Here is a 16,896-nt window from a genome sequence, read left to right on the forward strand (position 1 = left end):
TAACCTTTAGAAACCACAGGAGAGCTCAGCTCCCTGTGTTCACCAACAGCGATGGGATTTTTTTTTTTCCTTCTAAAGCAACACCAGCACTAAACAGGTAAATGTCATTCAGCACGGGGCAAATCATTTCCTCTCACAAATGAAGAGGTCAGATGGAAAAAGGGGGACTCATTTATCTGCCACACAGCGCGGCTTTGAGAAATGTCATGTCCAGACAGGACTGCTGCACAGGTCGCGAGCGTGTGATGCCTTAACCCCAACTCCTAAACTCTGCGAGGAGAAGAAGTGTTCCCGTCTGACAGAGAGAGGCTTCTTGACCCGTTCTTGACCCGCTGGAAAACAGAGCTGGACGACTGACAGCAAATCAGTGCATCTACATCTACAGACACGGGTGGTGTAAGGTCAGAGGGGAGCAGTGTGGGGGTGAATCTTACAACTGGGGACTAATAATTACAATCAAACCCCCGGAGTAATCTCTGCTGATGTCTTTCAGCTCCATCTCTGTGACAATAAAGCTGCTTGTAGCTGTAGTCACAGGGGTTTTACTGTTGTTACCGCTGATGATATCAAAGCCATTTGAACGTGTGAGATACAGAACAGTAAGTGGGCCGTCTGTGACAAACACACAGGTGAAGAGGGGAAGATACTCCTTGTTTAAAGACAAGAAAATAAAGGGTTTTCATTTTCTCAGTCACAGTGGAAAGAGAACTGCGGCACGGTAGATAAATCAGAGTGAAACTGATGTGGTAATCACAGTTTGCTAACAGTGGCAGATGAAACCTCTATAATAAGATGTCACAAAGTTTAGGTTTTAAAGATTTCTGCACTTCAAGGTATAAACCTCATATTTGTTTGATCATTATATTCGCTGTCTTAGAAGTGAGCTTGGTCCCGTCACATTCATTTCATATATCCTAGTCTCTCCTAGACTTTACTGTCGGCACTTCTAATAATGTAAATTATGCAGAAAATAACCCTTCGTTCAGCTAATTCTCCTCAAACCAAAAAATGTTTAGAGGCTTAGAATCCAATTAAGGTGATTTTATTCTGTTGGAATGAGAAAATATTAAAGGATTAACATATGACTCAGACATATTTTTTGGGAAGTAATTTATCTGCAAATATTTTGATGATGATTTATTCATTTTATGTCATTTTACAAGCAGAAAAAAAAAAGAAAAAAGAAAAATATTAGCTCCAACACCTCAAATTGTGCTTTTTATTTGTCATAAATAATAGTAAACTGAGCATGTTTGTGTTTTGGACTGTTGGACTATTGGACTATTGAAACAGATCAATCAGTTTTTGTGATTTTGATGTGAGTTTTGGATTATTATTTTTTTGTGTGATTTTACAGACAAAATAATTGGCTAATGATTATTTTCATGATTCACTCATTAGTTGTTTAGTCTAAGAAATAGAGAAAAAAAAAAGTAAAATAAATAAAAAGTTTTTAAAAAAGAGAGAGATATATAACTGATGTTGTAGGATATATAAATGTTAATATGGAGCCACTGAACCCCCGGCATTAAGTCCTCACTCTGGCTCCATTAAACTTTCATGTGCTTCTTCATTAAATAAAACTAGAGGAGAGTGGAGAGTCTGGCACCTGGATTAGTGGTCTGGAGGAAGGATTAAGTGTGAAATGTTACCTGTCGGACAAAGCTGTTCGAGGTGGTGTCAGAGGAGGTGCTTCCATCTGAGCGCTTAAATCGGCTCTTCCTCTTGGCGTACTTTCCCTGAGAACGGAGACAGGTTGGAGGACAGGGGAGAGGGAGAGCATTTGGAAGGAAACAGAAAAAAAAAAAACACAAAAAGTTTAATTGCATTGCTCCCTAATAACTTATCCTGACATGTCTTGTAGAAAATCTTGTTTCTGCAGAGCATGATAGCCATTAACATTTGGCACAGCGTTTTTAAAAGCTTCTGAATATGATCAGGCAGTCAGATAGACCCAGAGATAAAGCAGCGAGAGTTCCAGACTGGAGAGGAAGTCAGACATGAACAACCTTCATTACTTGTCATTTTTCATGTTCTGATGCAAACTGGGACCTTGTAATCTGATTGGCAGACCCCTGGCAAATGGCCTATCCGGGTTGGGCAGAGGCCACACATTGCATTATGAGCCCACCCTGCCCACATCGCCATGGTTACGCAATGCTGACTAATCACATTTGCTGGAAATCAGGAGACTGTGGCTGTTGTTCTTCCAGTGTGACAAAAGGAACTGCTGATTAAAATAAAGCTCAGAAATAAACATGAGCTCAACATGCAGGATGTATTTCAGTGACCACATGTGATTATTCATAGGGGGTATAGCTCAGTGGTAGAGCATTTGACTGCAGATCAAGAGGTCTCTGGTTCAAATCCGGATGCCCCCTGAATTTTCTGCCTCATGTTTCCCTAGAAGAAGTTTCAAACAACACAGTAACGGTGGTTTTGCTTTATCAAGTTAACCACAGATCACTTGAACTGACTCAGAAAACATGATATTATATCAACACTTGTTTGTTTTTGATCTGTCATGAATAAAAGTAAAGTAAATGTGTTAAAATCCGTGTAAGTGAGCACTTCTCCTTTGTCAAGATAATCCATCCACCTGACAGCTGTGGCATATCAACACGCTAATTAAACAGCATGACTCTATAACAGTCGTGCCTTGGACGGGTCACAGCAAAGATCACTCTGAAATGTTCAGGTTTATCTTGAAAAAAGACACAGCCTGCCCTACTCTGCCTCTGATTGACTAGTGTTTGTTGCCTTCGTTGGAATATCAGTGTACGCCAACATCTTTTAATCAACTCGTGAAAAAATGGGAGCAAAAACAAAAAGTGTTGCGTTAAAAGACATAACATCTCGGGCTGCACGATATGATGTATTTTTTGTTGATGTGCTGCCGGTGGTAAGGGACTGGTAGAATGGTAATAATAAGTATGAGGAATAAGGACAGTGCTCCGGCAGACTAATGACAGTTTCTCAGAGCACTAGATGATGCCTTTGTTGTCTTTCATTTCAGGTCTGCAAATAAACTGCAACTTAAAACCTGAGATACTGTAGATACTCTCAAACCGTGCATCTATGGTACTTAATTTCTGTTGAACTTCTCATTAACTAACACATAAACACAACACACGTACATGTATTATAACTGAGCCAAAAAGATACCATTTCATTTCAGTGTATACTTTAACATTGAGTATCAAGAACTGTCAAGTCTTGTGTATGGATTCATTAAAAGGTTTCTAATTTAACTTTTATTGTTTTAGACTTTTTTTGGGGGGACAAAGTTTCTCCCACTCTCACACAGACCACATTAAGCACTGATAATTGAGACGTTTTGGCATATTTGAGCCTTGTATAGAAACATATGTATATTTATATTCTTTATATACTACAGGATAGTATTGTTATCTGTAACCAAACACATGTTTTGCATTACCATACCAACACTGACATGATTAAACAACTAATAGAAACAGGAATACAGAAGAGTTTTGAAATATGGTTAGAGGTAATGTTAAGTATTCAGTATGAATCTCTTCGACTGGTAAAACTCACTTATACTCACAACAGGATCATAATGTGACAGCCCACACACACACAAACACTGTACGCCTAAATAAACACTGAACATCACCAATCAGCTGCTTCAAACCTGTCCAAATGTCTGTTGTTGGATCAGCAGCAGAGATCCGGTGACAGGTAAACTACCCACCAACAGTGATCCCTCCTCCACTCAGTATTTTGTTATCATTGTCACATTGTGTACGACAGGGCGTACCATGGCCATCGAATGAATGACGCCGTCCCGCCTGCCTTTAAACAAACATGACCTGTTACACCAGCGCCAACTGGTGCGACGTGAAAACACACAGCGGCCGAGAGAGTGCAGAGAAAAGAAAAGGAAAAACATCTGTCAGACACTCATCTCCAAAAAAAAAATGGAGCTGAGGAATTCATTTGAATTCATTTTCAACCTCCCGTAGCGCAAAAATAACATATCCAGCCCTCATGTGCCAGGCTTGATTTAGTGCTGCTGATAGATGGGATGAACACACAGCTGGAAGCTCCACAGCAACAAGAATTACTGCTTTACTGTGGTTACTGTCTTTTAATGTTAAACTTAAAAATTGAGGTGATGATATGTGAGACAGGATACAGCTTACACGAGACTCATATAAAAAAATAGAGGCTGACATCACTGCTGGTAAATGTTTCCACCTACACGACTGAAAAAGTTCTGAAATGCAATGTGAAATCATATTTTTTTTGTCACATTTCTAGGGTTTACTGTAACATTTCCAGATGAAATATATCAGGATGCACGATCTAGATCATTACATCTGATCACAGCTGCTGCTCAATAACCACTCTTAATATGCAAACTAGTTACAGTTTGACGAAAGCAAACTATATTTTTTCAAGGTTTACTCGGGACAGAAGGAAGAGGTGGAGCTGGGTAATCTGTCTACTAGTTGAATTCACAAACAAAACAGTTTTTGCTCAATGTCATTCCTCCTGTTCATAACGGCCATGAAGCGATCTCTTCCTAATGTGATTTCAATGTAAGTGATGGGGAACAATATCCACTGTCCTTGTTTTCTGCAAAAAGTCATTAAACCATCTATCTGAAGCTGGGATGACACTTCTCAGCAGTCACAGAAATTCACAAAATTACATTTACACCTGGCTGCTATTTGATCATGTGAATCTCTACTAGGTGTCCACGGGCCAATCCCATCTGCTGCACATACACTTTTACATATTATTTATGAACATTAACATGTGTTTTGCAGGTGTACACAGGGACTTACTCGCCATCTTAATTTCTAAGATCACGAGCAGAAAATCAAATAGGTTGTAAATAAATCCCCATTTTAACTAGTCTAAACCAAACACCCTGGTTACAAAGATATTATCCACGGCAGTGTAAAAACTCTGCAGAAACTAAATGTTGAATTAATATTATTTTTACTTTCACTTCTGTTTTCATTTGCAAACAAGTGACTTAGATAACATGATTGCACTGGGGACGCTCGCCCTTTTGGACATGCTGCTGTGCTACCGGATCTCAGCAATGAATCAGGCAAACAAAATGTATGCTCTGCCGTCATAAGTTCACAGTTACATTTAACATGATGTGTGTGTGTGTGTGTGTGTGGGTGTAGGTGTGTGTTTAGAGGGGTCTCCGCGATCGGAGCCATGATGAGGCGAGTTCCTGTCAGCAAAGGGCAGGGAAATGCCAGAGGAAGTAAGGAGGGAAAGGCTTCCTGTTGGTAAACATCCTCCCAGATTAAGTGTATAATTAAAGAGGGTGTTGTGTGTGTGTGTGTGTGTGAGCAGGGGGCTTTAAACCGGAAAGCAGGGAGTGTGGTGGGTGCAGGCTGGAGGGTGGTAGGGTGCACAAGATCATGACTGTAACATGTAAACCACATTACACTCATTCCACCCTGAGCGCTCCATACATTATTCTGCTTGCAGACATCCGTACTGATCTGTCAACAGACACGATCTTTAATCTAAGCCACCCTCAGGCGCTGAATTTGGATCAGTTCTCACCCCAGCAGTTCATTTCTTCTTCTGTGGCGTGGCACTGGGTAGGAAACCATCCTTTTCAGGATATTAGAAATGCTGTTTCCGGCTTTTCTCTCCACAGCACAGAGTTCTAAATACATATACCAGCATGACCCGCTGCACGATTGCATGAACTTTAGATCTAATTGATCAGAGGTGCCACACACACACACACACACACACACACACACACACACACACACACACACACACACACCATTCCCCGCTGCCTGGCACAAGAAGGGGGTCCATCTGTTTCTCACCACAGCCTCGCAGCAGATAAAGATCTGACTTCTAAAAACAGACAGGACGAGGTGAGATGGTGTGAGCAGGATGGTGATAGTGGATGGAGAAGGAATCAGGAGAGCAGCTGAGGGGGAAGAGAGAGATGAGAAGGAGCTGGGAGGAGTGGGAGTAAAGAGGAGAGAGCAGGACTTGGCATGGTTTGAAGCGTTGGTTGTCTGTGGTGAGGTGTTTTTTCTTTTTCTTCTTCTACTTCTTCTTCTTCTTCTTCTTCTCCAGAGAGACAATGACTGAGCTCAGCGTGGGTGTGTTTGTTCTAGATATTCTCATCATTTTTTTCCTCATCCATTTAAAAAACTGTTATGACTAAAGATGCCCACGACATCATGTCACTTCCCAAACAAGCCGCAGCCTATTTGTAGCCGTGAAAAGAGTGACACCATCGAAAGTAGAGGGATACAATTATAAATGAAGTCCATCAAGTTGAATTTTGGGAAGGGTGGAGGAGGGTGTTGGAGAACATTTCTCCAGATTAAAACCAGATTCAAATAAATGAATTACTCCACACTTCCTGTTCATGTCAGCTCTAAAAAAAAAAAACTTCCACCATCCAAATTCATCTCCTCTCCAGCTAATGTTCAGCTGGTGCAACATCTACATCTAGTTAATTATTGATTGATTAAACAAAGGCGTGGTTTTCAGCATGAAAACAAGCGTTACATCACATCCTCACATATGGTCACGCACATGGGAGACTTAAAACCAACACAATTACCGAGCAGACACAGGATGAAATTAAAAATCAGAAGAAAAAAAAACAAAACAGAAGCTATGATTCGTTTTCGCTCCCTCTTTAAATGAGGAATTAGATGAAATTCAGGGTTGGATCAGTGCAGCAGCTTTTAGGACTCCAGCAGGCAAATCAAGCGACTTAATTGACGAACAACCTGTTAATCTTCAGAAGTGAAGCAGCATCACTGCGATCGCAAAAAGCATCTTCGGTATAAACGCACGGCAGTTCACGCAGTCTCTTCTCATCTCTGTCCTAATGTTTCCTGTTGTGTCTTACCTGTGTGTGTGGATGATGGTCGAACATGTCCATTTGGATCTCCTGGGTTGAGGTCGAAGGCGTCCTGGACATACTACTTTTCTGTACCATTGATTTAACTTTTTTTAAAATCTATTTTCAGTTTCGTGTGTTTATGATGGTGTCGACAGACTCATCTTTTTCTTTTTTCTTTTCTTTTTTTTTTTTCTCAGGGAGGGTGAAGCCGCTGATGTATCTGAGCTGGCTGCTATTATAATGGCAACAGCTGCCTTCCTCCAGCCTATAGCGTTACAAACTGGCGCACCAGGATTTTACACTACGGTCAAGACACCGAGGTGACGCTACGACGCATCCGGTTACTGGTTTCAAAATAAAACACTTGAAAAAGGTAGACTGTGGAGCAAATAGTAAAAGGTGTTGACATATTTTACAGAGGTCTGCCTGCCCTTTGACAGATGAGTTTTTAAGTGCCATACATTTATTGATGAATCATGTTCCAATTATTCATTTGCATCCTATACAAAAGGCAGACAAACCGAGTCAGTCATTGTTTTTAATTCTAGAGTCGCATAGAAGCCTATTTCCTTTTATATGCTTAAATTGTGTTTTTATAAATGGTTATTATAGGAAAATCAATATTAGGAACTGGGAAATCAATTGATTACATCTTTAAAGACATCTATCTAAAATGTAATCCATCCATTTTCTGTATCCACTTATCCTCACCAGGGTCACGCTGGGGCTGGATCCAGTTGACTTTGGGCAAGAGGTGGGGTACACCGTGAACAAGTCGCACTCACATTCACACCTACGGACAATTTAACCTACTAAGGTCATGTCTTTGGGCTGTTCTCCCTTTGTGGTTCACACTCAGTGTAATTGTTGTTTTTTGCACAGTTATGAATAAAGAATCAACCACTTTGCAATCATATAATTACTGTGACAGCCCTACAGTAAATAAATGTGTGTGTCTGTGTGGGTGTCTCTGTGTGTGTGTGTGTGTGTGTGTGTGTGTTTATACTATATATAATAAAATAATAAAAGAGTAAGCATAGCTCAGCCTCTGCTCCCTTTAAATAGTTGTACTTGAGTCAAAGGGGACTACAGATATAGACTGACACATTTAAATATGCATGCACATGGATGCACAACACTGTTATATGCCTCCCGTGTATAATACAACCATTATTACTAGCTGTTGCACCACTATCAGGTGCAACAGCTAGTAATAATGGTTATGTAAACATGAACGGAAATATTAGTCGTCACAGTAGTAATATAAAAAATAAAACAGGTAGTCTCACACATGCTTTTATTTTGAAGGCAGATTCGTCTTACTGCCGGTATGATTGTGCCTCCTTCTGTCCGCCTTGACGTCGTTTCTCTCTCCTGTGTGCGCTCCACAGACTCCAGCTGGGAGCCGAGGTCCACGCCCCACTGAACAGACCCCACCTTCACTTATCGATTGATGAGAGAACAACAGAAGCGCGGAGATGGAGGCTGCTGAGTGTGAACAGACTGTCAGGCCGAGCCACCGGTCCCTCACACTGGGATCCAGCAGACCAATGGTCCTGGCGGGGCTGTGATCGGGGTGAGAATAGTTCAATTTCACAGTTAGTTTGTGGCAGCAGCGGGGTGGCTCAGTATCTGAACTATGTATGATTTGAAGAAGAGGAGGCTTCTGCTGAAAACATCAAAACCCCACCAGACCAGCTCCAGGGACCCTGTTGTATAACTAACTGATATAATGGGCTGACCCAGGGGTGGATTAAGGGTGGCTAGTGTTTCAGAGAGGGCAGAGCTTTACTGGGGCCCTAAAACATGCCAAGAATTATAAATATTTATAGTTTGAATTGTTGTGGTTCATCAAGACAGCAAAAATAAAATGAATGTGTCCAGTGGTTATAGGCACAAAGACAAACAACAATAAACGTGTAGATAGAAAATGGTAAAATAAATGAAAGTAAAATTTCATCCTTCCATTATTCTTAAATTTGTTGACAGCTTCTTCGTGAGTATTGAATAAATCAAAGTTGTTTCAAACATGCCTAGACCTAGTAAGACCTGTAAGACCATATATTTCTTCACCTATTTCTCAAGCTGCTCTGATGTAGACCACCATATTAAGGTGCCATGTATCTAAAGTAAACACTGGCTCTAGGTTTCAAGAAATCCTGCACATTGGTTCTTTAATAGTTGTTTAACAGCTTGTCGGCTGTGGAACATAACATAAGCATATTATCACCTTATAAAGTTGTGTCAGTAAACAATTCATGTAATATTAAGCAAAAATGGAGCGACATTAAAACACATGATTCTGGCTCTCTGATAAATAAATGTCTTCTGCTCACTTACCTCTGTTCTGCTCTGCTCTGGACTAACTACTCCTAGCTAGCTGCTCACTAGAAACGCCTAGTCTTTCTATTATTCTATTATCCAGTCTTCTTTTTTTGTCTTGTTCGTTCGTTTTCATCTCGTTGTACGTACAGATTCACTGAAAGATTCGACTGAAACAACAAGCTGAACGGTGGAATGGTGGAAGAAGTCTTTATATCCTTTATAGCCTATTAATACAAGTACCAATACATGAATGTAAACATTCTCAAAACTGCAAAAAGTCCAATATTCACATTTCTCCTTGCACATCAGTATCATCAGTAAAATGTAGGCTACTCAAAGTTTCAAAGTAAAAGTACTCTGACTTTATCTAGTCTCTGTGTTCTGGGAAATACTGGATGATTTGAACAATTATTTAAATGAAACCATGTGAAAAGTTTAGAGGAGATGTCTTTTTGGTGGAACTAACAATTCATAGACATCTGAAACATGACCAGAGGCTCCAATGAGACACCTTTTTTTGTAAGATGTCACAAGCCACAAAGGTTGGGGACCACTGGGGTTTGTCATTATATTTTGGTGTAAAATCTTAATTTAAAATAACAAAGTAATAATAAAGTAACCTATAGCTGTCAGATAAATTATGCAGTATTTGCCTCTTGCATGTAGAAGGAGTAGATGTAGAAAGTAGCATAAACTAGAAAAAATAACAAGTAATGTAAATCAAAATTGTACTTAAGCAATTGTACTTAGTTAGTTTCCTCCACTGGAAGCTCAAAAACTTCACAGATGTCTGTGAAAAAGATAAATACTGAGGTCACGCATCATAGATGATATCATATTGACTGTACCTGAATAAACAAAGAGATGATTCATCCGCCTCCACCACTCATAGAAATCACCCTAAGAGTAAAATGATCTCCATACCTGGTGCAGTCTGTAGTGAACTCACTCTGGAGAGAAATCTGTGTGTGACGTCGTGATCAGAACTGATGGCGTTGGATTTAACGCCCCCATAGATGATCCTCTGTGGCTGCAGCTCATACTTCCGGTGAAGTGGTTACCTCAGTAGGAGGAAGCCTTGATGGTTATCCTCTTCAAAGCAGAGGAACAGAAGCATGATGTACTTTCAAAAATGATGATAGCTGTGTCTGGGCAGCAGCTACTCAACATCTTCCTCCAAGAAAAACATAATGTGCAGCAGCAGGACACAGAGTTTCAGGTTGTCCTCAACTGGATCGCTCACTCGTTTTTCATCTCTGTGCTGTTGCCCAAGGTAACTGAGAGGATGGACAATGAATCAACTGGTATCCTTTACATTCACTTCACGCAGTGGCACGCAGTGACAGCACCAGGAGAATAAACTCAAGTTTCGGTATATTAACAATCTAACAAATATGTCTCATTACCATTTACCATTTACAGTGTCAGTAAACACCAAAAATGATCATCAGAAAATCTGTGTTTATTCATTCTTAAAGATATACTAAATATTACGTATATGAAATGAAGGGTTAACTGTGGTAATAGTGAAATATTTAATATTAAATGTATTACTGTGAAGTCTTATGCTGGTAAAATATGCAGGTGGCTGGTAGATTTATTTCACTCACCAGCCAAAGAAGCTAAAACAAAACAATAGGAATCTTCAGCGGTTGGTAAAATTTCAGCATAATTTAACCGATCCTGGTTTGCACAGCTGAGCAGACCTATTAAGCATACAGCAGTGAATTCAGCAGTAATTAGAGAAAGACTTCAAAGATATTCTGCCCTACGTACAGTATGCAAAATGCACCCTTCACCCATTAATCAACTTTTAAGATTTATTCCAAATAGAAAGAATTGGTTTTGGCCCCTATAGCCCTGACAGTGCTAATCAGCTGTTGCATTGCAAATAAGGAATGTTAAAAATCTGCCTACACAGTAAACACTGAGCCAGACTGTAGTGCTGTTTGTATCTCTTTAACAAGATGTGACACTACAGATTCTCCATGTGCACTCACATCCTAATGATGATTACTAATGATTGGATTTAGGAGTATCCTGGCTGTGTGTTGCGCATGTAAGCGTCATATCCTGTTTTTGAGAAACCTTATTGTGATGTTTTGTAGATATGCAATGGATTAATTGGTTGTTATCCAACCACAACAAAAGTATACAATAGAGATATTAGTGACCCTCCTCCTGGCTTAGGTTTAATTTTTTTTTGTTCACTTCCTGGACACCATGTTCTTGTGCAGAGAGTTTGGGTTATACTTTGCCCAGAGATGATGCATTCAATTGGTGTTCTGGGTTAGCTGAGGTGAAGAAGTCGCACCCAAGCACCCTTCATGCATCCACACTGTGAGCGTGCAGCGTTGCCATGGTGATGAGCTGCTGCTGGAGAGCCAAGAATACAACAGTGGAAACCTTAATAAGTAGCCGGTCAGATGATAATGTACCAGTTAGTCATTTTTACAAGTGTCTTCATAAATAGCCACTCAATAAACAACAAACTGTAAATTCAATTTTTGTTTTTAATCTAAGGAAATCTCTTAATATGTTCTCAATAGCCAGAAAGGTGTTTTAATATTTTTATGACTGTCCTCAAGCTGCATATTTTACACATCAACTTGTCACTAAACTTGTTGCTGTTTATTTTATACTGTTAATTATTCATTCTGGGTTTCACACCTCTGAATTTCACAGTGAGTCACTCACTGTTCAGATTGTATGAAGATCATTTTGTACAATATATTTTGGAAACTAAAGCTTCTTCTTTCTTTATAGACAGAATCATAAGTTTTATGTGAAAAATAAAAATAAAAATAATATGAACCTCTTCTGTAAGGACATTATCAATGAAGCTTTAAAGGAGGTTCCATGTCGAGGATTGTGCATGAGAGCAGATAAACTCAAACCTTTTAAATTATAATTTGGAATTGTAATGAAGAATACAGATGTAAGATGTTTAAAAATAACATAAATGTTGGTATAACTCGTGTAAAGGTCACGTGTTGTTGTGTGGACTGAACAGCGCCCCCGTGTGTTTCAACACCAGAATGCAACCTGCGGTTACCCATGGTGCATTGCAGAAACACCGGGCAGCACCATTATTTTACGAGGGGGGGAGGTTAAGTTAGAATAAGCTAGAGATTTCCTTTATCCCTTATCATTTCCACCAGTTTGGTGTTTGAATAAGCAAGACATTTATCTCTGTGACATGTGTACGCTATCGATAATGTCCGCTGTGGTCTGCGCTAACACCGAGCTGTTTCGTGTCCACAGATGGACTCTCCTCCATAATGGAAGCTTCCGCTCCGTGTCTCGAGCCTTCCTTTTCCTGTTGAAGTAGCAGCCATGAGGTAGGACCGCTGTCGACGGCTCCATAAAACTCAACATTTAACCGTTAAAATGCACGTTTGTTCAACCCAACTCACTCCACTGAGACCCCTGGGTGTCTTTTTCATCGACACATAACGTCTAAGCCCCATTCCAACACCCTAAAGTCACGTTTTTACGTGGCTTTGTATGACACGATGCAGCAGACGGGAGAGGCCATGTTGCCACCCGGCTGCTACAGTGATGTTAGCTCCGCGGCTAACCGCGACGGAGCTGCTCAAACAGTGTGACAGCACATCGGGGGCTCCCTCCTCTACAACATTTATGTGGCATAATATTTTAAAAAGTCCACAGAAGCAGGCGTTGATGGTTTAAATCGCCGTTAAGATGTTTAACCTGAGGTGTGTGTGTGTCCCGCAGCATGCTCAGGCTCCAGAAGAGGCTGGCCTCCAGCGTCCTGCGCTGCGGCAAGAAGAAGGTCTGGCTGGACCCCAACGAGACCAACGAGATCGCCAACGCCAACTCTCGTGAGTAAAGCAACAAGTCGTCCCGTAGTTTGTCAGATTATATTTTACATGTGCAATACTTAGTGAGTTAATGGTGTGGCTGCTCTTAGTAGCTGTGCGTTTCAGCGTGGAGTGATGGTGAGAAACATGTTGACTGCTAAGTTTTAAAATGTCAGGGAATAAATCCAATAATCTATAAAAGACACCTTACAGGCAGCAGTCTATGCATTGTAATGTTACCTCTTTGGATCTGGGGTTGTAATGATTTTAAAATAACCCGATCATGCCTGTAATGCAGCCAAATAGAGTTTAAAGGTGTCTCAAACTAGCACCTCCCTGCCTTATTGTGTATTTTAAACTCTACACTCCAAGTTATGACAATAGCTAACAGAAAAAAAAAAAGATGTAGACAATATGCAGATGAAAGAGCAACATAACGTAATTCCCATCTCCTGTTGTCATTTAGACGTGGAATTCAGTGTTTTATCCCTTTTTTAAATGCGATGTCTGAACTCCCTGTCCACATAACTGCTAATAATTTGGCAAGGTTTTCACGTGGTTGCATACTGTTTCAGCTGACGCATTCGTGCTTCCCTGTATCTTACCTGTTTCCTTCTGTCTTCAGGCCAGCAGATCCGTAAACTGGTAAAGGATGGTCTTATCATCCGCAAACCCGTTACGGTCCACTCCCGTGCCCGCTGCCGCAAGAACACGCTGGCACGTCGCAAGGGAAGACACATGGGAGTCGGTAAGTTCAAACTGTCCACACTGCACAAATGGCTACACATGTAACAGCACAGATTTAATAACCAGTCTTGACATTACTACCTGAATAATGGAGATCAATGTGTACAATTAAGCTGACGTTCTTTCCTAAACCCCATTTTCCAGGTAAGAGAAAGGGTACAGCCAACGCCCGTATGCCTGAGAAGTTGTCCTGGATGCGCCGCATGAGGATCCTCCGCCGTCTTCTGCGTCGCTACAGGGAGTCCAAAAAGATTGACAGGCACATGTGAGTTCAGGACGTCTTCTCTGGTTGTTTCTACTCTTAATGATATGCAGGGCCTCCTGAAAGATTTCTTTATCAACTCAAACGCCAAAACTTTCTGAACGTTTTTTTATCATACTTAAACTGAAGTCATTAATATTGCTGCCACACAAACCTACATTCTGGTATACATTTTTTGATACTGGCTCATTTCCAGTTGTGGCACTGGCTTATTTTACACTAACTCGATCCCTGAAGGTTTTTTCAAGTCTTGACCAGAGTGAAGCTTCTCAAATGAAAACACTGCTGCGCCGTGAAGATCTACTGCCTCTGTACTAAGTTATTTTAATGCTTTTTGTCCCTCTGCCGTCCCACAGGTACCACAGCCTCTACCTGAGGGCCAAGGGTAACGTGTTCAAGAATAAGCGCATCCTTATGGAGCACATTCACAAGCTGAAGGCAGACAAGGCTCGCAAGAAGCTCCTGGCGTAAGTTTTGGAGCAGACACGAGTTCTGTTTTGTTCATATTCAGAGTTTGAGCTGCATTTATCCTGAGAACGTGTTGGAGTTGAATGTCTTTATTTGAGTCAATAAGAGAGCACATGGATGGAATAACATGGATGTTCATCTTGGAAGAGCTACGTTGTATATCCAGTAATGACAGTGCTTGAATATTGATTCTTTTAAGCTCTGCACTAAATTATCCTGGTGAACTGAAACATTGTAGAGGCTGCACATTACTGAAGGGAAAAAGTATTTAAGTGTCATGTTGTGCAGCAGATGGTAGTTGAGATTGACTGTCAGTTGGATCCTAGATTTGTCCACTCCACTAAACAAACCAGAGCATCACCAGCAGTAATTTTAAAAACTGGTTACTGCATTGGATGTAAATAGTTTTGTTTGTTCAAATGTGTTACAAGTTAAGTATCTTGAGTAAGACAATAAATGACACGTTACGTGAACACCTCTCTTTGTCGTACAGTGATCAGGCTGAGGCTCGTCGTTCCAAGACAAAGGAGGCTCGCAAGCGCAGAGAGGAGCGTCTCCAGGCCAAGAAGGAGGAGATCATCAAGACCTTGTCCAAGGAGGAGGAGACGACCAAGAAGTAATCTGGCTCTGTCCTGCCTGACTCTGCCAGCTGTCGAGTGCTGACAATAAAAGTGTACATAAAGACACTGATGGTCTCCTGTGCTTTCTTTCCACATGAAGCAAAAACCAAGTCAGACCATACTTGTATTGATAGTTATGATGCCCTTAGGACTTACATAATTGATTATAATTGAATACTAATGTATTACTATGGTCTGATAGGTGCTGCACATGATGGTTTATGATTTGCAATGACTTAAAATTAAAACACATTTTGTACTACAGACAGTAAAGTCTTGTTAATAGTTAGGATAGATCAGAGACAAAACTGACAGCAAGCCAGAAGGAGTTACAGAAATGACCAGCAGGTGTCACTGTGAACCTGTTGATTGCTAGAGAAACAAAAACGGGCCTCCAGACGCAGCTGTGCAGTGAATCAATGAGCTGCAGGGTAGAAGGCATAAGAAACACTGAAAAACAGCAGCTAGTCAGCTAACAGTATTATTAGTGTTATCTAACTCTATATGTTTGAGCCACCACAACCAGAATCCAACCAACCCGTGGGTCAACCTCATTCTTTCCAACCTACAACAGGTAGGTTGATCTTCCTCCCATTCAGAAAGTCTGCGGAAATAAATGGAAGGTAACCTTTAATTAGTGTCATTGGAAACACCTGTTTACCCTCTGTGATAAGGCTGTATTATTAAAGTCTAAAGGCGTCACAGCTGCTAATACAAGTGTCTGACGTGGCACAGGTGAAGAGGTGGAAGCTTTATTTTATTTTAAAGAGTACAGTGCAAACATAATTGATGGAGCACACTATCCAGTCCTAGGCAAGGTGGCGCTGAAGGCCCAAACCACCAGTGAAAACCAGTGGAGAATTAGTTTTGTTGTTTCTTGTTACTTCCTGTGTCAACCTACGAAAGAGGATTAGGGCCACATAAAAAATAAAAATCTCTTTTTTCTGGGGGGCAGTTACCACTGTGTTGTATTTGATTCGCTGGAAGTAGCATTTCCATTACGTGTTTTCTGCCACCAGCAGCGGTTGGGACATTAATTAAGAAAACATTGCAAATTAATGCAGAAATCACGTAATGGAAATAATACTTCAAGCGAGTCAAATAAAACACAAAGAATTCAGATTTTTTTTTTATGTGGCCCTAATCCTCGAACAAACATTGGTCAGATCAGATCACACAAAACAGTCTTCACTCCTCTGATTTGACTCATTTTATTTCTCTGAAAGAAGACCACCAGATACTCAGCAACATATGGAACAGATTAAGGCACCGCACCTGTTTAATTTCTTAATTGCAGAAGTAAAACTATATTTGAGACATAGGGTGTCAATAAAGTTAGAAAATTTAATTTTTACATGTTTGTCGATATCTAGTGGTTATAGCTGACATGCAAACATTCAGCCAAGGATAAAATTCGTGATATTCTAAAAAGTCCACTAGTAACCAATAGTAATATAATTAATAATCAATATAAAATAACTGAAGTTCTTCAGGTGACTGGCAAATTGTATTTCACAGCAATGGTGTCCTGATCTTGTCTTGTCTGGACTGCACTGGGTTTTCCCCCTATTTTAAAGTTACTGTACTGGTTCCTGCTTGAAACCTTTCAAAATCAAAAGTTCATCTAACAGTCACATTTGCACGTTGTTGACACACGACAGAAAAGCTGCTGAACCATGTCTTGCTTTCAACCACAGCTGTGAAAAGACACGCAGAAATGGAGCCACCACTACAACGGTTTATTTTGTCAGAAAATTACATACACTCAAC

The 16,896-nt window shown here is 40.5% G+C and overlaps 2 protein-coding genes, 1 long non-coding RNA gene and 1 other non-coding gene across 7 annotated transcripts in view; 2 read left to right on the forward strand and 2 right to left on the reverse strand.

Annotated features, from left to right (window-relative positions):
- cacnb1 (calcium channel, voltage-dependent, beta 1 subunit) overlaps nucleotides 1–7,190 on the reverse strand; it is a 29,701-nt gene extending 22,511 nt beyond the window's left edge. The window contains exons 1-2 of one of the 4 annotated variants that reach the window (XM_027285550.1): nucleotides 6,887–7,190; nucleotides 1,653–1,739 (exon numbers count right to left, since the gene is read on the reverse strand). In XM_027285550.1, the coding sequence (XP_027141351.1) occupies nucleotides 1,653–1,739; nucleotides 6,887–6,976 (177 nt within the window). In that variant the 5' untranslated portion in view covers nucleotides 6,977–7,190. The remainder of the gene's footprint in view (nucleotides 1–1,652; nucleotides 1,740–6,886) is intronic. The other 3 variants (XM_027285551.1, XM_027285552.1, XM_027285553.1) reach the window with 3 other exon arrangements.
- trnac-gca (transfer RNA cysteine (anticodon GCA)) lies at nucleotides 2,310–2,381 on the forward strand. The gene has a single exon. It is a non-coding gene; the product is annotated as a tRNA-Cys (tRNA).
- A 1,019-nt stretch (nucleotides 7,191–8,209) lies between the features above and the next one.
- LOC113747179 (uncharacterized) lies at nucleotides 8,210–11,674 on the reverse strand. Its single transcript, XR_003463418.1, has 3 exons — nucleotides 11,459–11,674; nucleotides 10,130–10,297; nucleotides 8,210–8,445 (listed from the first exon to the last, which is right to left on the reverse strand). It is a non-coding gene; the product is annotated as an uncharacterized LOC113747179 (long non-coding RNA).
- Nucleotides 11,675–12,469: 795 nt separating this feature from the next.
- rpl19 (ribosomal protein L19) lies at nucleotides 12,470–15,192 on the forward strand. The gene is made up of 6 exons (XM_010740164.3): nucleotides 12,470–12,546; nucleotides 12,944–13,050; nucleotides 13,655–13,777; nucleotides 13,921–14,041; nucleotides 14,395–14,505; nucleotides 15,000–15,192. The coding sequence occupies exons 1-6, from the start codon at nucleotides 12,542–12,544 to the stop codon at nucleotides 15,124–15,126; spliced, it is 594 nt and encodes a 197-aa protein (XP_010738466.1). The 5' UTR covers nucleotides 12,470–12,541; the 3' UTR covers nucleotides 15,127–15,192.
- Nucleotides 15,193–16,896: the final 1,704 nt, after the last annotated feature.

The sequence above is a fragment of the Larimichthys crocea genome, chromosome XII (genome assembly GCF_000972845.2).
Source record: "Larimichthys crocea isolate SSNF chromosome XII, L_crocea_2.0, whole genome shotgun sequence".
In the NCBI taxonomy this organism is placed as follows: domain Eukaryota; kingdom Metazoa; phylum Chordata; class Actinopteri; family Sciaenidae; genus Larimichthys; species Larimichthys crocea.

Coding starts and splice junctions, on each gene's coding strand:
- rpl19 (XM_010740164.3), top strand. Junction 13,778..13,920: donor GGGAAGACACATGGGAGTCG/GTAAGTTCAAAC, acceptor CCCATTTTCCAG/GTAAGAGAAAGGGTACAGCC. Junction 14,042..14,394: donor AAAAAGATTGACAGGCACAT/GTGAGTTCAGGA, acceptor GCCGTCCCACAG/GTACCACAGCCTCTACCTGA.